Source organism: Cynocephalus volans, chromosome 15 (assembly GCF_027409185.1).
Source record: "Cynocephalus volans isolate mCynVol1 chromosome 15, mCynVol1.pri, whole genome shotgun sequence".
NCBI classification, from domain to species: Eukaryota; Metazoa; Chordata; class Mammalia; order Dermoptera; family Cynocephalidae; genus Cynocephalus; species Cynocephalus volans.
The window spans coordinates 35,791,394-35,817,760 of record NC_084474.1 but is presented as its reverse complement, the minus strand read 5'-3'; the positions used below and the strand labels follow the sequence as shown (position 1 = coordinate 35,817,760).

The 26,367-nt window shown below is 37.5% G+C and overlaps 1 protein-coding gene across 1 annotated transcript; it reads right to left on the bottom strand.

Moving 5' to 3' along the window:
• Positions 1–700: 700 nt before the first annotated feature.
• STMN2 (stathmin 2) lies at positions 701–25,732 on the bottom strand. The gene is made up of 4 exons (XM_063079934.1): positions 25,624–25,732; positions 18,940–19,112; positions 7,897–8,088; positions 701–760 (listed from the first exon to the last, which is right to left on the bottom strand). The coding sequence occupies exons 1-4, from the start codon at positions 25,703–25,705 to the stop codon at positions 701–703; spliced, it is 507 nt and encodes a 168-aa protein (XP_062936004.1). The 5' UTR covers positions 25,706–25,732.
• Positions 25,733–26,367: the final 635 nt, after the last annotated feature.

Here is a 26,367-nt window from a genome sequence, read left to right as displayed (position 1 = left end):
CAACTTTTTTGCTTCTACCTAGATTGATCTCAGATCTGTCTTCTCATCCATCCCATTCTAAAGCCCAAAGCACATTTGTAGCACATAATCCAGTAGAAGCAGAAATAAAAGCTATGGTTGGTGGCTTTGCTTAGCCTGGGTTTGTAGTTACTAGGCAGTGAGTAGATTATGCATGAACAAATGTGGAGGTTCGTGTGGAGTCCCAATACCTGTGATCTAGGTATGGCCTTCGTCAAGCTCAGAGATTACAAAGCCATCTAGGTCATTAGGCAATGGTGGGTTTCTAGCACCATAGACTGTCTACTGACCTCATTTTTCTGTTGGAATGGAGTTAGACACGGGGAGCTTCAAAAAAAAACAGACCTAGCAAAGTCATTTGAGTGGAAAGACACAACATCAAAAGCCTGTTACAGGACATGTAAGATTATGAAATAACTTGCATAATGCAATACTTGTATTTTTTAACAAAAATGTAAGTATTTACAAAATAAGATCCAAGGTATTTTTTAAACATCAAGCAAAACATTCTGCAAAGAGACTGCATTGATTTTTTTTTTTTATTTTTGATTCTGTTTTTTGTTTTTTATAATGAGTTCTTTTTAAACCATGTCATACATTCCCCATACTGATATCGCATGATCCATTATAATATAGGCAGGGGGATTTACTATTGGTGGGGCGTGCCATACCCTCCATCACTTCAGCCAGACAGTTCAACCTGGAGTTCCTTGTTCCTGCGCACCTCTGCAGCATGCCTCTCCTAAAAAACACCAAAGGAAGAAGAAACGTCACAGAGCCTTGCAGTCTGGTCCACAGAGAACTAGGATGGACTCGTCTGAATCTTTGCTTGACTGGAAGTGATTTTGATGTCGACCTTTAGGCATTTTTTTCGTTTCATAAGAAAAGAAAACATGGGCCCCAAGAAATGTCACATTAGAGAAGATTTTACAAGACTTACAGTGTCTTTAAAAATATATTTAACCTTGTTTTTGGCTAAAACTATGACCAAAAGTTCATGTGATTAAGGGGATTATGAATATTATGACTACTGTATAAATCCAGAGGACAGCAATAAAATATCACATTGTGGTTTTCTCTCTCATTTTTAATGGTGTTTTTCCTTTTCCCTAATAATTTTGGACTTTATAATTGCTGATGGATACTTTGGGAGGATTAGATCCAGGCAGAAGACTTTTTGTATTGCTTTCTAAACTCTTGACCTGTCAAGGCCCTTCCCAACTTGAGTCAAGTGACTTTTCCAGTATTACCTTCCAGTCTTCTCCTACACATACTTGATGGTTCAGTTTAATGAAATTGACTTTTCATGCATTTTTCAATGCTTGAGACTCCTGGTCTTCCATCTCCGCAGGTCAGGATTGTAAACTTACTCTTTAAGCCCTGTGACAGTTGTCCCTTTCTCCACAAAGATTTAAATGAGACTGCAAACTAAGGTAATCTCACTTTACATTGAAAACCTGAATAAATCTTTCCTTTCGTGTGGCTTCATTTTATTCTAACTTGTGTTATGAGCATTTCTGTTCTTGTCTCATTGGCTATACTTAACTATAAGCTCACTGAAGGCCTGGACTGTGTTTGCTCATTTTTATTCCACTTGTAGGGCTTAGCAGAGTGCTTTGCACAGAGCAAGTGACTGATGAATGTTTATTTACACGAGAAACTGAAGCACTAAACTTGGGCTGGAAACTGAACTTGCTAAGGAGGAAACTGAGGGAGGAAAGGAGGATCCAGTATTTTTTATACATCAGATGACTGCAATCACATTGTCTTGCATATCATAGATGTTAAATAAATGTTTGTTGAATTTAAATTTTAAAATGCTAATTATCAGTATCATTTATTTTTCTGTTTAGAATATTGCTTATATTGCTCTTTTCCCCCTGGAGGCTCCAGAAATTTCTTGAGGCCCTATAGATTCCTTTAGTTCAGGGGCAATGACCTTTACTACCTATGAAGTAAATCTTATCATTAAACTCTATTAACCTCAAGAAGTCTATACTTATAGCATTCTTTATAATACTGAGCATTTATTAGGCACTTAATAAATGTATTAATTCCTTTAATCCTCATAACACTCCTGTGTAGGCTCTATGATTGCCCCCATTTTACAGATGAAGAAACTGAGGCACAGAAAGGCTAAGCAACTTGCCCAAGTTCACATAACTAACAAGTAGTAAACTGGGATTCAAACCCAGGGAGCTTGGCTCTACAGCACAACCCTCTTAACCACTTACAATCTCAACGTTAATGTGAGGAGAAAACTTCACACTTGTGTGGAACCATGTGTTTTTTCAAGTGTAGGTTCTGGGAGAAAAAGGCATAGACCACCCTACACTTTCATCAAAGATACAGAATTTGAGTAAGCAGGAAGTTGACTGTAGAGAAAGACTTTAAAAGAAATTTTATTTAATTGGTTTAAATGAGCTTTTTGTATATATTCAAAAACCATGAAGAGAGGGAAAAAAAGGCCTGTATAGAGAAATCAAGCCCTGTTTGGTAATTAGCATGAGTGCAGCTGACTCTTCTTTTTGTCCTGCTATTATAAGGAAAAAGATGCAGCGAAATCTTTTTCTCGTGCAGAAAGAAACTAATTAGTGAGAGCTGAGCTCAGATAAAAATTGAGAAAAAGCCCAGACCATCACTATGCCAGGAAAAAACCAAAGCCTCAAGTCTAAAGATTCATAGAAACTCAAATTTAAAACAGGAAATGTTATAATTATTATTATTAGGCTATTTGAAGTACACTTCTTATTAAACTTAAAATTAGTTGTTAAGAAATGGATTTTGGAATAGGAAAGAACAAATGTAATCTGTGAGCTTGAGATAATATGAAAAAAAGAAGAAACAAATATTCTTTTGAGTTTCTAGAAAAAAGTATTATTTATTTTCAGGCATTTTGGTCAATCTGTTATTTGAACGCTTTACATTCAAGTTATCAAGTATATACTTATGAAATGTTAATGTGACTTTATATCAAAATGTGGGCTAACCAAAGGCAGACATGCAGGAAGCATGTAGTTTTCAGCATAGTCTGTTTTTCTTATCTGCCAACTGTTTGCAGTTATCAGAAGACCTTGAGTCTAGAAGTTCCTGAGGCAACTGTGATACTCTAAGGAAGCTTATGAAGAAGACTATTCCTACACAATATTCATTTCATTATTGAGCTCCTAATATTTGCCAGGCACTGTCAGAGGCTCTGGGCTAGAGAGATTCAAGCATATCTAAATTTACAATGTTTTCTGCAATTTACCCCTTTCTTCCTCTCAGAATAAGGGAAGTTTGATAGTGTTTTAGCATTGTATGCAACTATTCCTTTGCTATAAAAAAATGTATGAAATGTAGTTTAGAAAAAGTTCTTGTCCTCTAAAAAAGTGTGACTTATGATATATCAAAAAGACACTTGCACTCCCATGTTCATTGCAGCACTATACACAATAGCCAAGAGATGGAATCAATCTAAATGTCCATCAACGGATGAAGGGATAAAAAAACTGGTATATGTACACAATGTAATACTACTCAGCTATTAAGAAAATGATATCTTATCATTTGCAGCAACATGAATAGAACTGGGAACCATCATGTAAAGTGAAGTAAATCAGGCACAAAAAGACAAATAACTCATGATGTCACTCATATGTGGAATCTTAAAAAAAAAAAGGTTCTCAAAGAAGCAGAGAGTAGATTACAAGAGGTGGAGAGAGTCGGGGAGGAGGAAAAGTGGTGGACAAATGGTAAGTGAATCATTGTGCGTGTATTGAAACAACACACTGTACCGCACAAATATATACAAATAAAAATTTAAATTAAAAAAAAGTGTGATTTAGTAGAGAGATTTCTGTAAGGTAAAAATTATGAAGTCTATGCTTTTTTTTTTTCCTTTTAATTTCAATTTAACCTCACTAAGTATCAGATATAAACAAGGGGCTTGGACTAGGGTATCAATTCTATTTATGCAATTCTGTTATATGAGTCTATTTAAATCCAAGAGAAGTTCAACATCAGCAGGAATCCTTATTTTTACTAATGACTATGCACTTGCAATACAGAAGAGGGGTCAGGAGTGAGTTTATAAAAGTTTGGAGTCTTTAGTCCTCATTCAATTTTGAAGAAATTAAAACTGTAAATCACAGCTAATGTGATAGAGGTGCAAGAAAATAATAATGCAAGAAAAAAAAAGACACAGACTCCCCCAATTAACTGATCCATTTCTCAAAAAGGTCTTGACCTACATCGAAAGATTGGTAAATAAATGTACATTCAAATATTTGACATTAAAGTTATATGTTTAATAAATGGACTTATTGTTAAAATAATTGTACTTGCTTTAACTGATTTTTCAGAATGAGCTATGTCACTGCAGTTCCTGATTGGGTCTCATAAGGGAGCTGCTACTGATTAGGGTTCCTAACAGGGTAAAGTGGTGAATTTTCTGCAGGACAGTGTGGAGTGTGTTAGGGGAGAAAGGGGCACATTAGGGGAGGAAGAAAGTGTCTCTTTAATCACACCTAGATGGCAAGAGCAGGTGTTTTACCTTCTTTCTTCTACCTCCCCTCATTTCCCCTCTGCTCCTTTCCCCTCTCTTCTCTTTCTCTCTTTTTCTGTTTCTTATACCACTCCAAGAATAAGAGTTAAATAATAATTAACTTCGTTAGCAAGTCAGTTATAGTCCACAGACTACAGTTTTGAGTCCTGGGTGTGACTATGTCACTCAAGTTGAGTGACATAAGTAGATCAACTTGAGTGACATAAATAGATTAGCCTAATGCAGGTCTTGGTGGCACAGGCATTCCTTCTCCCACACCCTTCTTCACATTTGATTCTTTTCTTTATGATAGGATGGAGTGTTGAGATGAGGTGCTAAGGAAACAGGAAACTAAAATAACAAAATGAGCATAACATTCTTCTCTGAAGGAAGAAAGAATGCTTATGGAACAAAGAAAAAAATGTTTAAATATAATTTGTGGTGACATAACAAAGCATATTTAAGAAGCCATTAGCTCAGCGATTCTCAACTATGGCTACATATAAAAGCCTTTGGTGAGCTTTAAAAATAATACAAATTTCTGCCCCCCCCCACACAATTAAATAAGAATCTCTTATTTTAAAGAACTCCCCAGCAGCTTCTAATGTGCAGCCAGAGTTGCTTTGCTTTCGGCTTTCAGTTTTAGCTAAAAGCTTTGAGCTCACACAGCTGGGGCTCTGATGGGTTTCTGGGAATCTATTGGTGAATGACACCGAGGATACCATCATGGGCATTGTGGTGACAATATGCTCGAATGCACAACTCCCTTAACTGAGGAGGAGTGGGACTAAGGGCTGAATGGTAGGTGGTTTGCTGCAAAAGCTTGCATGGAATTGAGTCACATCTCTTGCCTAATTGATAGGATCAGTAAGGGCTGTCAAAATGGTGAGCACTCAAGTGTGGTAACCTCAATATGAATTTATTTTTGTTAATGTTCTTCAGTGTCTTTGTATTTACTGTCTATATTGGACCATACTTCTGTTGTCTTATTCTCTAATTGTTAGTGCTATGTTATTTATTGCTGGGTTTCATATTGTCTGCACTGGGAAAAGGATTGTTGGTAAATACCTTTTGATATTACATCCCCTTCCAGGCTCCTAACCATATAACTGTATGTGGGTATGCATGTATGTATGTATGGGGGTGAGGGGACTTAATCTGGGTAGGAATGGGAAAGAGTGCAAAAAGGAGCTGGGCAGGGGATGAGTGAAGATTAAAAATACACAAACATGTAGAGAAAAATAAATTACCTATTGAAAGCCAGCATTTCTGAAAATACTAATTAAATAAGCAAATTTTATGAACTGTTTTACAATTGAAATCAAGAGGGATATGCAGTGTTTTTATGTATGTGTAATTTCAAAATAAGGCTCCTGGGGGCCGGCCCGTGGCTCACTCGGGAGAGTGCGGTGCTGATAACACCAAGGCCCTGGGTTCGGATCCCATATAGGGATGGCCAGTTAGCTCACTGGCTGAGCGTGGTGCTGACAACACCAAGCCAAGGGTTAAGATCCCCTTACCGGTCATCTTTTCAAAAAAAAAAAACAAAAAACAAAAAACAAAAAAACAAAATAAGGCTCCTGGATTGCCAATGAAATAAATCTTGCACCAGATACTACAGGTCTAATTGAGAATGCTGCAGTAAGATCAGCATATCCCATTCCTAGCAACTCCACATGATTTTTTTAGGGCCTAGGATATGAGGTAAAGGTTGAGTCATGATTATCCCAAAAAGAACACACAGAGGTTGTCTGCTGTCTGTGGTACCAGCACTGGCCAAGAAGGAATCTTCTAAGTTCTCTAGAAAAGTGCAAACTGAGGGCAAATGAAGAATGCATGATTGACTCAAGGTCAGGGGAGCACATTTTAACAAATGGAACTCTGCTGTCCTGCATCTCAGTAAGGCACTTGTTACAGTATCACCACATGCAACCTTCAGAGAGCTGAATTCTGTTGCTTCCTCCAATCTTGACCATTTGGGTGGGACACAATGACATAGTTCTGAGAGTATGGAAACACCAGCTAACAAAGAAAAATTTAATCTCAACTCTCAGGTTTTGGCTAGGCATCCAGCGGCTATTTGACTCTTGTCCAAGTCACTAGGACCTGTTCACACACCTCTGAGAGCTTTAATGCCTTACTTCTGTGTAAGAGCCCACTCATCCTTTTCCAGCAAGGCTTTCAAAAATTCCTCAAGAGCACAGATAAAAATCTCCATGAAATTATATTTTTAAAAGGTTTTATACCTGATTTTCTTTGGTTCTAGCCTGTTATCTGTAGTCAGATACTGGGAATGAAAACAAAGAATCATCAGAGCTTCAGTATAAGGGTGCCTGAAGCTTAGATGAGAAGAGCCAACTCTAATCAAAGACATGATGCTTCCTAAGAAATAGGAAATGGGAAGCTGCTCTAAGCTCTCAGTGTGCTGATGACAGGGACAGTCCTGTTTCTCTCTGTATATCCAGTGTCTGATGCATGGTGGCACTCAGTATGGGTGGGGACGGTGATCACTCAGAGAAGGATTGAGGCATCTTTCTCAAAGATCCTATTTCTCAATGTTTAATCCAATTTCTGGAAATGGACAAAGCTAAATTGCTCATAGCTATACTGTACATTTTCAAAGGAAAGTTGTTTTTTCTTTTTGGTTGGGGGAGGATGGAGATAGCATAGAGCCTATGGAAGAGAAAAAGGACATTTTTCAGAGGAGCTGCAGCACCGCCCATTCTGACCAATGGGAAAGACTTTGTGTTCAGGTTGGTGAAAAGAAAGGCACCAGGACATCTGAACTTGACGACATGAACAATCCCTAGTAGCTCCCCTTTGCTATGGTTCCATGTAATGTTCTTATACCTTAGTTTTCCATGTAGATTTTCCTGCATAAAAAGAATGCGATTATTGGTGTTCATCAATATTCTGGCCTGTTCTGACAAATGCATTTTCCTAAGTTAATATTAAACATTTATACATTAGTATCATATACTAATTAAATGTTATTTATATTGTATATTGATATACATTTTTAATATTTCCAATTTAATATTTTTCCAATAAACTGGTTCTTAAAGTTTGGGCAGAAGTCTCATATGTATATTTAAACAGCATAAATCAGCCTTCCTGAATGCATTCACCCCTGGAAACTATGACAAAATTGCAGCTTTAATGCTGGATTCCATTTCTGTACCATCTTGCACCCCCACTAAGTCAATGCTACACTGCGAGACCCTGTCCTTGGGGTTAGTTGTTCTTACACCTGCAGCAAGTTTTGACTGTCTCTGGTGCTTGTGCATATGGGAGCTCACCCAGCTGTGGTGCATATGAATATAGCCATCCGCTCAGGACTCTGCTGTGATTACCTTTTCCTGCAGACGTTCAATAATAGCAGCTAGATTAGCCTCACGGTTTTCCTTGATCTGTTCCATTTTCAGGATCAGCTTTTCCTCCGCCATCTTACTGAAGTTGTTGTTCTCCTCCAAAGCCTTCTGAAGCACCTCTCTCTCGTGTTCCCTCTTCTCTGCCAATTGTTTCAGCACCTGGGCCTCCTGGGACTGGGAAAGAAAACACATCCATCTTATAATTACCCGTGTGCAGACTTAGCAGAAGAATGGGCCAACGATTGGAGGTAGCGTTCTTTTCAAACGAACAGCACTGCTAGCCTTGAGCGCTGTCGTCAGTTCTGTGCTCGTCTGCACGGCTTAGAGTTTTCTATAGAATTGGCTGGTTAGAAAATGTGGTTAGCTGAATTTTCCAGCTGTGAATTTTTTTGGACAGACTATCTTAGAAGAAGAACATTTAACCTTCATTGGGGAGGGGTTTTTTTGTTTGTTTGTTTGTTTTTAATAAGTTGCTGCTAAGCATTTATGCAACAGAAAATACTGTAATTAATCCCTGGATGGCAGCTTTCCATTGAAGCCTGAGGAAAATGGGTGGGGACTGGGCAAGTTCTAGTCCTTTTTCTGCCCTACTGTTTTTTCATCAACTGTAGGCTGGGCCTTACAATGCGCTTTTTCAACTTCTGTCAATAAACATCAAATTCACTTTCTCTTTTTATTCCATCCCACTTCTTATTTTCCCATAAGCCAAATTTTCTTTGGAGACCTGAGAACAGTGCAAACATAACATCCACTTGGCCACAGAAAGCAGAAAGTCCTTGTTCTGACCCCCTCTTGAACAGTCTAAGGTCACCTGGTTAATCATCAAAACCCCTGATTGCTCAGTGATCACAACAGAAACATCAGTACAGTATATGTTAACAATCACTGGGGCACTTTGACAAAAATGCAGATGCCTGGCATCTACCTCCAGAGTTTCTAATTCTGAGGTTCTTTGGTGAGGCGCAGGAATCTACATTTTGGTAAGCATCCCCAGTGATTCTAATATAGGCAGTCCACAGTTTACCTTTTACAAAACACACTGGCACGGGCTTTGGTGTCAGGCCTGTGTTCTCTGTTGGTGACCCCGGATGTGTTAGTTGACTTCGTTCCATTATCTTCTTCACACTGTGCAGCTAAGAGAAGTTTTATCCAATACTGACCGATCCAGGTTTAAGACTAAATCATCGCAAACTCATTGTTCCTGGGTAATTCCTTAGGATTGGCTGATGCTATGAGGTGAGCTTTCTTAGGAGTAATTATAAATGTGAGTAACTGAACTATGGTAGATCAAAAATACACACTCCTTTTGTGTCCTGTTAAATACTGATTACCATTGAAAGGTTTAATAGGAAATCATTTTAGTTGATGGTAGTGGTTGTGGGGGTTTACTGGAGAGATCTGGATGTAGAAACCCTGCTTCTTGCTTTAACCCCATAATGGTTCAATTGACATCTTTAGTAGACCCATGACTTTCTTGCTTTGTTATAACTTGCAGAAAAACTAATACAAAAATAATGAGAAAATGATAACACAAACTGAGTTCAAAACCAAATGGAGCCTTTCTGAGAGAAATATGAACAAAATATTTTCTCGCTGGTTCATCCTCCTGCCTGTAGGTGGGACTGTTGGTAAAGCATACGACATAGACTTTACTTATTTACTGTTACCAGGACTACTGAATGTGTGTGTGTTTAAGATTTCTCTCTCTGAGAAAAGTCTTCATGAAATTAGTTTGCTGGTATGTGAATGAGGATAGTACTTATCTCAAAGGGTTGTTCGTCAGGAGCAAATGAAATAATGTTTGCAACATATTTAACACAGTGTCTAATATCAAGTAAATTAGCCATTACTATTGAAAGTGAAACTCAAGACACTTGTGACTAGTAGATGATGGCAACTGAACCTGCTGGTGCAGCTAAACTCAGATGTAAAACTTTGGCTGTCTCATGTGTGCAGAGGATTTGTTCGAACTCTTTTGGTTATGAACAGTGAGTGGATTCAAGGGTCTTCACTGCTGGTGGCAGTCTCTTTCCCTAACTTCCTCAACCCCACCACACACACATCCATAAAACGCGGCTATGTTGGTAGGAAATCTCACAGTGAATGAGCACCACAAAGAAATAAGAGGAAACAAATTTGATCTTCCATTTCAGAAAGTTCAGTCTATGTATGTAAGCTTCTGGCTAGAAAACCTTCTACAGGAAGAAGGCTAGGTTATCACAAAACAAGGGTGTGATGTGTCCAAGAATTAGGGATTAGATTGGAGCCCTAGGCTTCTCTCATAATAAACAGAAACCCATGAGGGCAACTCCAGGAAACAAAACATAACCAAACAAATCAAATAAAGCAAAATCAATACTTTCCCAAATCCTCCAGTGCAGTACTTTGAAATTGTTTTTCCACCTTAACACACATTTAGGTGATGTGTTCAGACAGTAGGTTCCCGTGAGCTGCAGCAGCTAAGAGCAGGTAGGTATGGGAGATTTCTGTTTATTGTGATAGCAGTTCCTTCCCTCACCTTCTCCTCCCATAGATAAGGGTTTTTAGTGCTGCCCTAGTCAGGATCCATTTGGATTTTTCATGGCTATTTGTCTCAAGTTCTCTACAAGAACTCCTGTGGCACAGTGAAATGAGCCTCAACCTGGTGTTCAGAAAGCCCGGGCTTGAGTCCTGCTTTGTTGAGTGTGGGTCACCTCAGTGCTGCGAAGATGGGCTACTGGCAAGGGGCGTGTGCCTCTGCTCCTCATGCCGCATCAGCTAATGGAGAGTTACCAAGAGGTCACCGCGACTGCCCAGTTGCTCATCTTCAGATGCTCAAACTAACCGTGGCATTTCTTCAATTGTGTTTTAACTGAATGTTTCTATTTGCCTTCTTAATTTTCCTTTGTGAAAGCCAAAGTCAGGAGGACACGGCAGGGAAATAAATAGGATCGAGAAGGGAAGGCTTTGGAATTAAAAGGGTAATGTAGCAACATATATCTTTTCAAATTTCCCACCTTGGTGGGACATATGTGGTCTTCATGAACAAATACTCCCACAGTTCCCATTACAAGTATTGGAGAATTCCCATTATCAGGAATGCTTATTGCATTTACTGGAGCACAGCCTCTGGCTCAGTTTGAAATGCCTCAATTAATGGGGTTAGTACTTTTGCAGCCATTGAGGCTAAATGAGATTACACAGCGTAGGTGTCAAGTGCATTTCTTTAGCACAATTAATGGGGTGAAACAGAAACAGAAGGCAGTACAGAGTGTTATCAAGTGAATCTGCTGCTAACTGACAAAGACCTGCTGTTAAAATGGGCCAGATTATACTTTGGGGCTGCTCACTTCTGTGGTGCCTTTTCATATACACTGGAAGGGAATGTTATATCCATCATTGTCTCAACTAATGCATTTGTAGACCTAATAATTATCTATGTTTCAAATATTAAAAGCTCAAGTCCCTGAAAAGAATATGAGATGTGAAGTCAATTATGGTGGAAAGTATTTCTCACTGAGAAAATACTCATGGCTCCCTATTTCAGTCCCTCCTCATAAGTATTCAGTTTTTAATTAAATTCTTCTGGGGGCCTAATAGCCACGGGAGCCTTTACCTCGGTTCCTAAAGTCTTTGTAACTCCTTTGGTGCAGAAAGTCATAACCAGTCTTCCTTTTTTCACAGCCTGTCACCCATATATTGCTGTCTATAACTTCTCTAACTTAATTCCTGGGGAGAAATTGATTCTCACATGAATATAGTTTAATCTTCCAGTCATACCTTCAAGGAAGAAAGCTGGCTCCAATTCCAGTATTTCTATCAATCAACAAATAAGCAGTTACTCCAGCAGCAGTTACTGCTCTAAAACATGACATTAAATGAGTGTGAGGCTGTAGAATAAAAACATGTGATATACAAAAGTAGAGACATTTTCCTTCATTTTTGATAAAAGTGAAGTTTTCAGTACATGTTCAAATAGGTATTATTACTTTACCCCTTGGACAGGCAGATTAGCAGAAAGGAATCTTGATTGCGTGGACTCATAGGAAGGCTGAGGAGAAAGGATTTGCTAAAAGTTGTTAAAAATAAATTATTCAAGAAAAAGGTATCTGACCTTGGAGGAACATTGCTGAATGGCATGTGCCTAACATAGAAGGTCACTGAAATACTGCAACAGAAAATTAGAGCAAGATAATGATCAGCTGATCTAATGCAAATGTCAAGGCAAATATAGAACCGAGACATTCAACATGACGTTCTGGGAGACCAAGGGACCTTCTCCATCTTGCTGTTGTAGAAACTGAGGCACATTATTGGTGAACACCTTTTTTAGGCATAAACTTCCTCACACTGAACTCAATATCACTGAAATAATTACATGAGAGGTATGTGAAGGGAAAAATAATGAGGAATGGGAGAAGAGTTATTGTACATGTAGGAACACTTTAACACTTTCCAAAGAACTTAATTATTATTTTTCATATCACTGAGTGTGAGTTCAATTACTGTATAAACAAAATAGAAGATAAATTTGAGTTAACTAGATATTAATCTCATTTTATTTTATGTACTCAGGAGATTTAAGACCATATTTTAGATAGTGCTAGTTTTCCATTAATTTCTAAAGTAAACACATTTCTATCACTTTGTTTTCTTGTCCCTTTTCATCATATGGGGGATATATCATTTGCCATCCAGAACCATTTATTAGACATCAAATCTCCTAGCAGCCAAGTGCCTTTATGCTATAGGTCAGATGATGTGTCTTTAAGTATTGGCTTTACTGATAACAATGAAAAAGCATTATTAACCCACCTAAAGTCACAAATAATGTCTTGTTGAAATATGATGATTGGATATCATCATGTATAACACAATGGCACAATATTCACTTTGTGCTGAAGATTCAGAAACGTAATAAGAAATTTAAAATGATTGAAATCCAAAGACCTTCAGATTGAGTCCTGCTAATGCGCATAATGGGTTCACTGTGGTTAGCTCCTAGGAAAGAAACATGGGGATTCTGTTCTTCACTGAGAGGATGGCACAACCGAGGATTCTGTGGCCCATGTGACATGTCCTCTAAGGAGCAGAATGCTTCCGGAATGTCAAACAGTGAATAATCCAGCACTTTATTTCATAATCCATGGCTATACAAACCAACCCCTCTTTCTGGCCTCCATTTTAATTGCCATCTGCAATGTGAGATGCCAACAAATGGAAAGGGTAATAAGTCTATCAGGTTTGATGACTAATGATCCACTTTTATGCCATTTTGTTAAGAATAAGCAACACATCTTTCTTTCAAAGTTTCAGTGACTTTGGAGTTGATTGTGCCAGAAATGGCAGTATGCCAATTAAATCTCACCGGACTGGTTAGAATAGGGTGCTTTTTAATTCAATCTATTTTAGGGTACAATTTTATCAAAGTCATTAAGATCCTTAAATTTTCATCATTTTTTATAATATTAATTTTTCAAGCCACTTTTAGTTGGGCTGTCCTATTTATATATCTATGACTTGCCTAAGATTACACAGCTATTAAGTGGTGGAACCAGAATTTGCTCACAGACATTTTCCCAACCATATGTTCTTAACCACTATGTTTTAAAAGATGTTCTTAAAAAATTATTTACTTTTTAATTGACAAATATTAATTAGAGATACTTTTAAATATATGCTCTGCTGAGGACGACCATATAGTTGACTGTCCACACTGGGACACTTATGAGAGTGAAAGAGAGATCATTAGTAATGACACTGAAACAGCAGGAATTAGTTGGTGTTGTCCTGGGCCAACTGGGATGTATGGCTAGCTTAGCTCTGCTGCCTCTCGCTAAATAAATGTTTGTTGAATGAATGAATAAATGGATGGATGGATGGCTAAAGTGTTCATATCATTTCACCCATGTGGGTCAGGTACAGTATGCAGACCTTGATTTCAAGAAATGAGCTTTAAGCTGACCACATGAGATTAATATAGTCTCACAGAAGTGAACACTGACTCCCAGAGATAATCAAAGAAAGGGGAAAAGGCAGGAAAAAAGTTTATTCTTTTTATAACAAGCTTTTTCTACTAGCCAATCACTGGAGCATTAATTCTGGTTCAAAGGGGCCTGAGGGAGTATCGTCCAACCTAGTAACCAGATGGTTAGTGCTGCAGTAGTGTCAACAGATGGAGAGAGGAGCTGGGGAAACTGCCAGCACATTGAACACAAGGTGAATTCGAGCCCATGTGGAGACGCCTCCACGGCAGTCCTCCAGCTACACATCCAGAAAGCCCCGCAACACAGCCTGGGCCACTCATTCCCAGATGGGGTCCCTGAACTCCCAGGAACAGGCTTTAAAGGTATTAATGGGGGAGAGAGGAGCTCAAAAGGTTTTTTATGTTTAAAAAGCTTTAACGGAAATCATATTTCTTATCTATATCCATGGCTATCTTTATATTTACTTTGAGTTAAAATGATGTCAGTTTAGAGAGAAAATGCTCATCTTATGATAATCAGAAATATTAATTGGCAATTACAGTTTTCCTTGATTTATAACCATGGCAAAAAGAATTTACCAATATTTAAATGTAGGATGTTTGCTGGGCGGAATCTTTAAAAACCTGTGACTTATGGGGGAAAAAAATGGGTCTAGGGCAATGGGAATGTTGCTGAGCACTGGGCTAAGTTGAACATGTGTGTATTTTTGAAAAGCCTTTGGTGACTCCTCTTCACTGACGAGATGGAGTTTGCACAGTAACCAGTTCCTACCAGTCTCCCCTTGCTCTCTCTGCTTCAGCTAGATTGGCCTCTGTGTTCTTTCTCGAATGCACTCATCATCCTGCCCTGCCGCTCGGGCCTCTGCACTTGCTGCTCTCAGTACTTCAGATGTTCTGCCCCCAGAGAACAGCTGCATGGCTCACTCCCTCCCTACTTTCATGCTTCTTTTCAAGGGTTTTCTTATTCAAGAACCTTTCCTGACCACCCACATACTCCCAATTTCCTTCGCCCTGCTTTATTTTGTATCATCTTTAAAAAAGGAATCTTTGAAAACCTATAACTTATGGACCCATTTCTCCCCCATAAGTTACAGGTTTTTAAACGTTGCTGAGGATTGGGCTAGGTTGGACATGTGCGTATTTTTACAACATAATTTTATTAGCTATTTCTCCTCGATTGGAATGTGAGGTTCAGGAGGGTATCTTTCGTGCCTAGAACAGCACCTGCCACATAGTAAGTGCTTGATAAATATCTGTTGATTAAGTGATTTCCCCTAGACTAGGAATTCTTTGGATTGCAGAGTTTATTTAGTGCAATTTCAGAAGATGCCATTTAGAAATTTATTAACTATAATTTTGTTTTAGGATGAGAGGGTGGAATAAAAAGTCAAAACAAGTTATGCATTGTCACTTTAACATTTGGCCCTGAAAGTTATCATTTATTTCCTTAAAATTATGTATAGAACTGACTACTGCCAGGCACTATTAAACAAAAGACAAACCCTACCTTCATGGAGTTTATAATCTAATGGGAGATATAGAGTTAAATTAATAAATATGCAAATAAGAATTTGCTTACCAATTGTGCTAAATGCCACAAAGGAAAACCTGGTATCATGACAGAGAATAAGAGATGCGATCTGAGCTAGGAGAAGTCCCCTCCCACACGGAGGAATCCACATGGAAATTGAGACCATGTTTAGCCAAGGAAGATAGAGTAAGATTTAAAAGATTTTATTACTTACAGTATGTCCTGAACTTTACCTGAGTTGGTTCTGATAATGTAAAGATTGAAATCATAACATGGAAGTTTCTTTTTAACTTTTCGAGTTTTTATATAAATGTAATTCTTAGAGAATAGATATAAAAAACAAGTAAAGTTGAGTCTGAATAATAATCTGGTATCAATTTGAAAAACTTAGGCCTAAAGTTACCCTTTTATTCACTAGAAGTTTTCTAGTCTAATCATCTGTGTCTGTGCTATCTAGTTCAGTAGCCACTGGTCACATACAGCTATGAAGCACTTGGAATATGGCTAGTATGAATTAAAATGAGTTGTAAGTGTAAAACACACACTGGATCACAAAGACCTAGTATAAACAAAAGAATGTGAAATATGTCATTAATCTTTATATATTGATTACATGTTGAAATAATGTTTTGATATTTTTAATAATAAAATATATCATTAAAATTAATTTCACATTTCTTTTTAATTTTTAAAATGTGGCTGCTACAAAATATAAAAATACATATATGTTTCACTTTATATTTCTATTGGACAGTGCTGTTCTACATAGCTGTGTAGATTGCTTTTTTAAAATTCTGTTTATATGAGAATAGCCACAGCAGGGCAAAGGAAGAGAATTACATACTGAACAGTGTATGAGCTAAATCATTATTCTAATTGTTATAGTAATAACACTATACATTTACAGATAAAACTTGTGGACATCTGTAGTTTTCCTTGCCTGAGATCCATCTCTCCTTCTTCTGGTGACAACACTGCAATTTTCTGTGGGGGATCTACCCCTCCACACTTCCTACTCCAGGGATCTCACCTAAATTCCTCTGCAGGTGGTGGTGGGCATGTGATCCAGGCTAACAAACCAAACTACTACATCGCTTTGGCCACATGACTGTTTCAAAGTTGGGCATGTGATCCAGGGTCAGGCCACTGAGACTCGATTTTAGGATTTTTGTCAGAACTATTTGGAAATAGAAGCTCTCTTTCTGCTGAAGTCGCTAAGTTGTAATAAAAGTAACTTGTGCCTGGCTGTTTGAAATTAAACTTTCTCGGTAATGAAACCAATTAGATGCAAGAAGAGATGGCAGAAAATGAGAGTCTTCTGACACTACTCCTTGATCTCCATGTAATAATTTTTGCATTGAAAATTTTAACAAATACCAGAAAACTTAATGAAATACTGCTTTTAAGAATTTCTATAGAATATTTTTTTTCTGGGCATCGTGATGCAGAATGATTACATTTGTAAATGTCTTTTAGCCATGTAGCCAATTTTTAGTCAATTCAATTGTTTAAGTATATAATTGTTGATAACTTATTGTTGTCAGGGTGCAGGAATTTTATCAGAATCATGAATTAGTTATCTCAGGGGGTTTTATAAGAACACCCAGTTAATTTTGATCTTCTCTTGTTCTTTTTTTCCCTTCCATAATTCCTTCAGATTTAATACATTACCTAGAAGCATGAGCAACGTCCTAAACCATGATGTTGAAATTTGATTTCTGAGTTTTACTTTCAGCTCAGTCACTAACTTTGTATCCTAATCAAGACACTGCATCTCTACATGTCAACCTCTGACCCACACCTGTACCTATTACTTACCAGACGCCACTGCATGGGGCAGAACTGAAATTGCCCACTGAGGTGCTTATCTCTGTTGGCAGCAAAGTTTTGATGGACTATACCTCTGAATAATTTAAAAGATGAGAAGAAAGCTACAAATAACAACAAAAAAAGCTGATAAACGGTTTTTAAAAAAATTAACTTCCTATACATACACTTGGATTAGTAGCTCAGTTTCCTCCTTTTTGAATCTATAACAATAGTAATTAATAAAATACTATATATTGTAATATATACATATACATATCGTTGGATACTTGGAGAAACTCACTCTTAAGTAAAAATGGAAATTGAGATCAGTATGTTGCATATTATGGGAAGATATTTTTCAACCACAGAGGTGAATATTTTCTTGTTCAGAAAATTTAATTAGAAAGCTTTTAATCTTTGATCCTTATTTGATACTACTTATGTTTGTGCATATATATGTATGTGTGTACATATATGTATACACATGCCCACCCACATTTGTGTTTGTCCTACACTACCTATTAGAGTCTTTAGGAGAATGACTATCTTCATTCTCCTAATTATCCAACATAGAAGTGTTTAATGGTTGGCTGACTTTTTATAGACCACATCTTCATAAAATAAAAAAGTACGAAAAATGCAGACTTTCCACTCAAATCACAAGACTGGGCATGGAACATACCCCTAGTGACTGACTACACAATTCTAAAAATATATCATGAAAAAGTAAGTAGAAAATTCAATGTAGGGATGAATTACCTGAAAGAATTCTGTTTTTGGGTGATTGAGAGTACCTGGATGGGATGAACTACCATAACTACCACATGGCTGGGACAGATATATTCAGACATAACTTCTGTCTCTATATATAGAGTCCCTAGAATTTCTGAGTGTCCTCAAATCTTAACACCCTTAGCCATTGGATTGTGGAAAATTAAACATTTGGGAAAAGGAAAGCTCTTTAATACAAGCAGGGGCCAATGGCAAAACAGAAAAAAAATCCTATCAAGGCTTAGAAATGAATAGAGGAAGATACCCAAAGATCTCGGAGGAGGTCCTGATCTTGGACGGACTAACTTCAAGGGCAGGCAGAGAGGCCCTGAGGAGGACAGGGGAAAGCTCTTGGTCTTTGCCTAGGGGGGCAACAAGTTTTGGGTAGGAAAGATCTCAGAGGGAAGATCTGGTGGTTGATAATTCCAAGGGAAACCATTCACTATACTTGGTTAAGAACTTAAACTGACTTGTGTGCAATATGCTGTCCACTGTTTCAGTTAGTTCGTTGTACTTGGTGGCAGCAAAGTTTTGATGGGCTGCAATTCCATCCAAGTGGAATCACCACTCCTGCCCCACACCCCCTACACCCCCAATCCCTGGAGTTACCTAAAGCTGTGCTGTCTCAACAGTGTTCGTGCCTGATGGGCTAGGGGAGGGAGACTTTTATGATAGGGGGATCCAAGACAGGGGAAGAAGCACTATGGAACTGAAGCTCTTTTATTTTCCGAGAGCTCTGGTTTTGGCTAGCCTAAAATCAGCATTAATCTTACCATAACTGAAGCAGATTTTACCCTAACTAGTCTGGGGTATTGAAGATCTACACATGTTAGGATGGTGCAGGTTCAGGTGTCGTCCCTTCTGCTAGAACCTCTGCTAGAAGTGTGGGTGGTTGGTAGAGGGGAAGAGGAGAGGGGAGAGAGAGGAACAAAAATCTATGGAAAATTACCTTTCTTCTTTCCTCTGCAGCCTCCAGTTTTTTCTGGATCTCCTCCAGGGACAGGTCTTTCTTCTTTGGAGAAGCTAAAGTTCGTGGGGCTTCTGAGATGGGAGATGGTGGCTTTAAGATCAGCTCAAAAGCCTGGCCAGAGGCACGTTTGTTGATTTGCTTCACTTCCATGTCTGAGAAATGAACATTTGAGAATGTTAATCATACAGAGCTTGCAGCATGGGTTTATTTTAATAATCTGGATTCCAGCAATTGAAAGTAGCATTGTTATTCTGGGAAAAAGGAATAAAATGCTGCACGTGATCATTTGCTCTACATTGTTTTGAACATGTGACTTCTCTCTTCAGTATAACTATGGATATATTTTAACAGAATAAATATTTAAAGCATTGGGAAATTAAAAAATGTCTATAGGGAGTTGAATAATGGTAGGCATACTTGGAAAAAAAAATAGCCTGAATTGATTTTAAACTAAGCTTTATTTTCCTTTTGAACAAATTTAACCTTTGCATGAAAATCAAGTAGCACTGATTATGTTTTTGGAAATTACCATGGTAGAAGTGTTTTTTGGTTAGATGAAAAAAATAAGTTTTCCAGTTCTCACATATAATAAGACCATTATATTTACTTTATACATATACCACTTTAATACTTGTATAACCATTCCTGTGGTTGGGAACCACAAGCGCTATATTAGAACTAATGTAACTCCCTGAACAGGTGGAAATATTTGGCAAGGCTAATGCTAATGTGCAAAGCCTCTGCTCGTTCCTGTCTCATCCTTCATTATGTTTGTTGCTCTCAATCATCAGGCGTGTGGAGTGTTCACTCTGGGGACAGCATCAGCACTCTGTGATAGGGGTCCTTGTCTTCCAGGCACTTACAGTCTCATGGGGACAATAAGACAAGACCACATGATATTATCTTTGCTCCTGTTTTGTTGCTACTTAGAATACTCCAGCATACTTCAGCTGTTGACAGGTGCCAGGAAAAGAGAACCGGTGGTTGAGGAGGGAGGGAGTGACATCTTATCTAATTCATACACATGCAAATGGAATACTATTCAGCCTTGAAAAAGGAGGAAATCCTATCATTTATGACAATGTAGGTGAACCTGGAGGACATTATACTAAGGGAAATAAGCCAGGCACAGGAAGACAAATACTGCATGGTCTCACTTGTATGTGGAATGTAGAAGCAGAGTAGAACAGTGGTTACTTGGAGCTGGGGGTGGGGGTGGGCGTGGAGATTGGGTAGATGTTGGTCATAGGGTACAAAATTTCAGTTAGACAGGAAGGACAAGCTCAAGAGATCCACTGTACAACATGGTGTACAACAGTTAATAATAACATACTGTGTTTGTGAGAAAAATCATTGACAGTAGATTTTAAGTATTCTCACCACAATGAACAAGTATGTGAAGTAATGCATATGCTAGTTAGCTTGATTTAGCCATTTCACAATGTTTGTATATTTCAAAACATATCATATACCATAAATATATACAATTTTTATCTGTCAATTAAAAAAAACCTGAAGAATGTTTGGCCATTTTTCCCTCAGTGGCTTATGTGGTAAAAATAGGCAGATTATGAGACCCCCAAATTTTAACCCTGTATAACATGATTTATAATACAAAATAATACAATTTACAATATGAAAGAGTCAGCCAGCATCTGCTAGGACATTTATAATTACACAACTCACAACTTAGTAAAGTATAATGATTTAAAAAAAAAAAAAAAAACCCTCCTGGTCAGCCCTCTACTTTAGATGAGTATTCTCTGTTTTGAGCCCCAGACTGCAATTCTCTGATTTCAGCCTCTTTGTTCTCATTTGCAGCTGCAATGCTCTGATTTTAGCCCACTGGTTCTTGTTTGCAATTAGAACCTGCCCAAGATTAGGTCATTCTCTGCTGTGCATCCCCATTTTTCACATATTTGAAAACAGTTATGATGTTCTATTTCAAGTTTTTCCTTCAGGCTAAACATCCTCAGTGCCCTACAGTGGGATAGTGAAAGGCTGTGTAATGGGCGCAAAAGTACAGAGAGATAGGAAAAATAAGCCCTACTGGTATACAGATGACTCAGAATTCTATAATCAGTAATGTTTTACTGCATGAAACCAAGCGTCTGGAAGAGAGGAGCTCAAATGTGCATGTCACAAAGAAATGATTAATTTTTGCAGTGATGAATAGGCTAATTACCCTGAATAGATCATCACACATTGTATCCATGTATTGAAATAAAACTCTGTACCCCATAAATATGTACAATCAATATGTTTCAATAAAAAACTAAAAAAGAAACACTACTTCTAGGTCTTTACCATAGCATTGCTCCCTAACCTCTAAGTGCTCTCTAATTTATTAGTGTCCTTTTAAAATTGTGGCAACCAAGCTAGCCAGGTCTTCAGGCCAGTTCTGACCAGAGCAGAGCAGAGAAGAAATATACTTCTCTTGATGTGAAGATTAAGCTTCCATTAATGTTCTTCTAGCAGCCTGGTTAGTGCACATTGAGGTGAAGGTCAAGAAAAACCCCAGCTGACAGGAATTGATCTTAGATCCTTAAACGCTAATAGATAATGCAGACAAAGCTAATTCAGTAAGTATACAGGAAATGATGTGGGTGTTTTTTGCCCCACAAATGTAAAAATACTTTAAATTTTCCTGAAGGCATCCAAGATTATACTTATAATTTAAATACAACTCTATAAAAATTATGTAAACCTATTTTTATGCCAGTACCATGCTGTTTTGGTTACTGTAGCTTTATAGTACATTTTGAAGTCAGGAAGTATGATGCCTCCAACTTTGTTCTTTTTGTCCAAAATTGCTTTAGCTATACGGGTTCTCTTATGGTTCTACACAAATTTTAAGTTTTTTTTCTATTTCTGTGAAGAATGACACTGGTATTTCAATAGGGAATGTGTAGATTATTTTGGGTAATATACACATTTTGATTATATTAATTCTTCCAACCCATGAACATGAGCTATCTTTCCATTTATTTGTGTCCTCTTCAGTTTTTCACACTAGTGTTTTGTAGTTTTCATTGCAGAGGTCTTTCACCTCCTTGGTTAAGTTTTCTCCTAGGTATTTTATGTTTTTTTGGTAGCTATTGTGAATACAATTACTTTCTTGATTTCCTCTTCAGCTATTCCTTTACTGGTGTGTAGGAGGGCTATTGATTTTTGTGTGTTGAGACCAACGAAATAGAATAGAGAGCCCAGAAATAAACCCATACACTTACTGATTTTTCACAAAGGTGTCAAGAATATACAGTGGGGGAAGGACAGCTTCTTCGATAAATAGTGCTTGGAAAATTGAATATCCACATGCAGAGATTGAAACTGGACGCCTGTGTATGTCTCACCATACACAAAGATCAACTCAAAATGGGTTAAAGACCTAAATTTAAGAAACTACTGGAAGAAAACACAGGGAAACAATACACACAATGGGAGTGGGTAGCACTTTTTTGAGTGATACCACAAAGGCACAGGCAACTAAAGCAAAAATGCATAAGTGGGACTGCATTGAACTGAAAAGCTTCTGCATAGCAAGGGACATTAACAACAAAGAGAAGAGACAACCTACAGAATGGGAAAAAGTGTTTGCAAACTACACACCAGACAAGGGGCTAATATCCGGAATATATAAGAAACTCAAAGAACTCCACAGCATAAAAACAAATAACGCAATTAAAAAATAGGCAAAGGACCTGAACAGACATTTCTCAAAAGGAGATGTACAAATGACCAACAAACACATAAAAAAGTGCTCAAAATCACTAATCATCAGGGAAGTGCAAATTAAAACCACAATGAGCTATCATCTCACTCCAGTTAGAATGGCTATTATCAACAAGACAGAAAATAACAAATTCTGTTGAGGATGCAGAGAAAAGGGAGCCCTTCTACATTGTTGGTGGGAATGTAAATTGGCACAGCCATTGTGGAAAACAGGAGGGAGGTTCCTCAGAGAACTAAAAATAAATCTACCTTATGATCCAGCTATCCCACTACTGGGTATATACCCAAAGGAAATGAAATTAGTATATCAAAAAGACACCTGTACTCTCATGTTCGTTGCAACACTATTTACAGTAGCCAAGAGATGGTATCAACCTAATGCTTATCAATGCAAGAATAGATTAAAAAAACCTGTGATACACACACACACATGCATACACACACACAGTGGAATACTATTCAGCTGTAAAAAGAAATGATATCCTATCATTTGCAGCAAAATGGATGGAACTGGCAACCATTATGTTAAGTGAAGTGAGTCAGGCACAGAAAGACAAATACCACATGGTCTCATTCATATGTTAAATCTCAAAAAATAAAAAAGTGGTTCTCATAGAAGTAGAGAATAGAATAGAATAATGGTTACCAGAGGCTGAGAGGGGAGGGGGGTTCAGGGAGAGGAGAAATAGTGGACTAACAGGTACAAAACTATGCTATCTACCCTAAGTGAATCATTGTGCAGTGTACGTATGAAACAGCATGTTATACCCCACAAATATACATAAGCAAATGTTAAAATAATTTTTTTTTTTAAAATTTGCAGTTGGCCAGTACAGGGATCTGAACCCTTGACCTTGGTGTTATAACACCAGAATAAAATTTTAAAAAATTACTATGAATTATCAGAAAACTCAGAGATGTTAATAAACTGGTATGGGCTGGCATAGATAAGGAAATTACTATAGTATAGCATTTAGGGGAAAAAACCCTTAAAATCTGACTAAAACATAAATAAAATCTCTAGAAACTAAAAAAAATTTATGTAAGCCTATGGAAAAGGATTACAAGAGAACACAGGCAAACAAAAACAGATTATTTGATAAGGTGATGGAATTTTAAATGGCTCAGGTTAGAGTCTCTGGAATCAGAACTATTTGTATTTGTCTCCAAATAGTAAGTACTTCTTACGAGCTGCGTGATACTGGGAGAGTTAAATTCTTCAAGCTTTCATTTCCTCATCTAAAAGATGGAGATAAAAAGAGCACCTTCCTCATAAGATTGTTGTTAAGATTAAAAAATAAAAGATACCAAATGGAAAGCACTGTGTTTATAAATCTAAACAACAATAATAATAAAAATTATTAATTCTCGTTATAATCTTTGCAATAAACATTCATATTATTATCTAACAGAAATACAGGCCAACTTAAAGACTTTGGAAATCTGCAACTCTCTACTGATTCTTTTAGGAAGCAGTGCACAAGCAATATTGACTTGTCTATTCAGCTTCTAAGACTCAGCTTGTACACAACTTTGGACTTTGTTCTCCTTTCCTCGGTCCCTAAACCAGCAGAAACTGTCCCTGTCTTCTACTTACTGATTATTTGTATATATTATAAGACTCTTCTACTAAGACCTGCGTTTCTTGAAGGTAGGATGATGCTATATTCAACTTTGGACCCACAGAGACAACACATGTCGCAGCTACATCTAGCAGATAAAGTTCTGTCTAGTGTATTTGTTGACTGAATGAACTTATAGAAAGTAAACACTGGGAGTGAAGAGTGAGTTCTAACAAAAGTTTTGGTAGGAAACTGAAATCCTTTCACACGGAGGGCATTTCCTTATGAAACAGTTAATTAGGACTTAGATGCTTAGGTCATGATAGAACAACTTTGGAAAGAAAATGCCTTTGAGTAGTTGAATAGGCTTTAAAGGCACACAAGGGGTTAACTGCCGCAAAGTTCCTTTGCTTTGTCTTTAATGTCTTTCTTTACATATGTGAAAAAGAAAAATAATTGTGAGCCCAAGAGTTCACAAAATATGCCTCAGCTAAATCTAGTATTCATATAACTGCATCAAACATTTTCATTACATTGATTGAATTAGGTGAGGATAATATTGTTGATAATGATAGCTATCATTATTGAGTGCTTACAAGGGGCCAGGCTCAGTGGTGAGTGTTCAACTTGCATTAAACCATCGAAACCTCACAACAATCCTGGAAGGAGGATGCTGGAGTTAAATGAAGCTCAGAGAATTGAAGTCTCCACTTGCTCAGAGTCACAAGGATAGTGGCCAGAAAGGAAAGCACATTAAGCATAATGAATTGGAATAAATCAAATCTAAAGTGTTGCACTTCAGTAAAGTTCATTGCCATACCAACTCTTTAGGCTTTTCTTTTTAAACCCTCTTTATCTGGGGCCTCAGTTATAAGTCAGTTTTATTTTAAGTCTGCTATTATTATTATTAGCTTGTTGACATGCATACACAAAATATGAGAACCTTATAAAAACTACAATAAAGCAAAAAACAGTGATGGCTGTGACTTTCTCTTTTGAGTTTTCTAAGTATAAAGTATTTTCTTGCAAATTATGATCTACTGTAGTTACCGCTTAGCTTATCATATTTTTTTTTTTTTTTCAAAGAAAAGCCTTAGATGTATTGTGGATATTGATGTGCTGGATGTTGCTGCTAATAAGAAAAACCATGTTTGTTAAGAGACTTTAATATGTTGTTATTAGCACCAAACTCAAACTGTTTTGAGCAACAGGCAGTCAATGAGACCTAATAGCTAGACCCAGCAAGTCAATAGTGAGATCTGCAAAATATTGATTTAATTATACCAGGAGCCATGAGTGAGAAACAAATACATGCAAGCTTTTCCAAATGATCTAGCTAGCAGGGGCCTTTCTGTCATAGGCGACTCACCATCATAAGTATAGATGTTGATGTTGCGAGGTTCCGGGTAAAAGCAAGAGCAGATCAGTGACAGCATGGAGAGCTCCTTCATTTTTTCTTTGTAGGCTGAAATGAAAGACTCAAGGTTAGTATCTTCCATTTTCTGGATTTCCACTTATTGCTTCTTTTAATTTGAATAATAATTATAGCCTCCTGCAGAATGAATATTACCAGATAAACTGCTTTGCTTTCTTTCACAAAATATGAGTGAATGCAAGATATCAACAGAATTCTGAAGTGCATATTCCTTATTGCAGAGGACATGAATTGCTTATTATGGCAGGTTAGATAACAAAAGAGAGAAGGGAGTTACAGGACGAAAGGAAGTTAGAAAGAATTAAGATTCAGCAGGACAGGAGAGAGAGATAGGAAAGATAGGGAGGAAGAGAAAACAGGCAAATTAGCAAAGAGACAGGCCCATTCTAGTAAATGTGCATGTAGGTCTATTGTTCATGGTAAGATTCAGGAAGGTTCCATTGCTGGTTCAGCCTGAATTGCCACATACTCATTTGGGGATCGTCAGAGAACTCATCAGGATAGTTATTAAGCAGGTACATCCTTCAGGGACCTATATTGTTGCTTTCTCTCTTTTCCCTAAGTGCATTTTCTTATTTCTCCCTCTTTACATGTGCATCAAAACCCAGATCTGAGATCTGATAAGGATCTCTTTCCCTCCATGTGTAACCCAGTTTGGGTGCCAATTTTGTCAAGCAG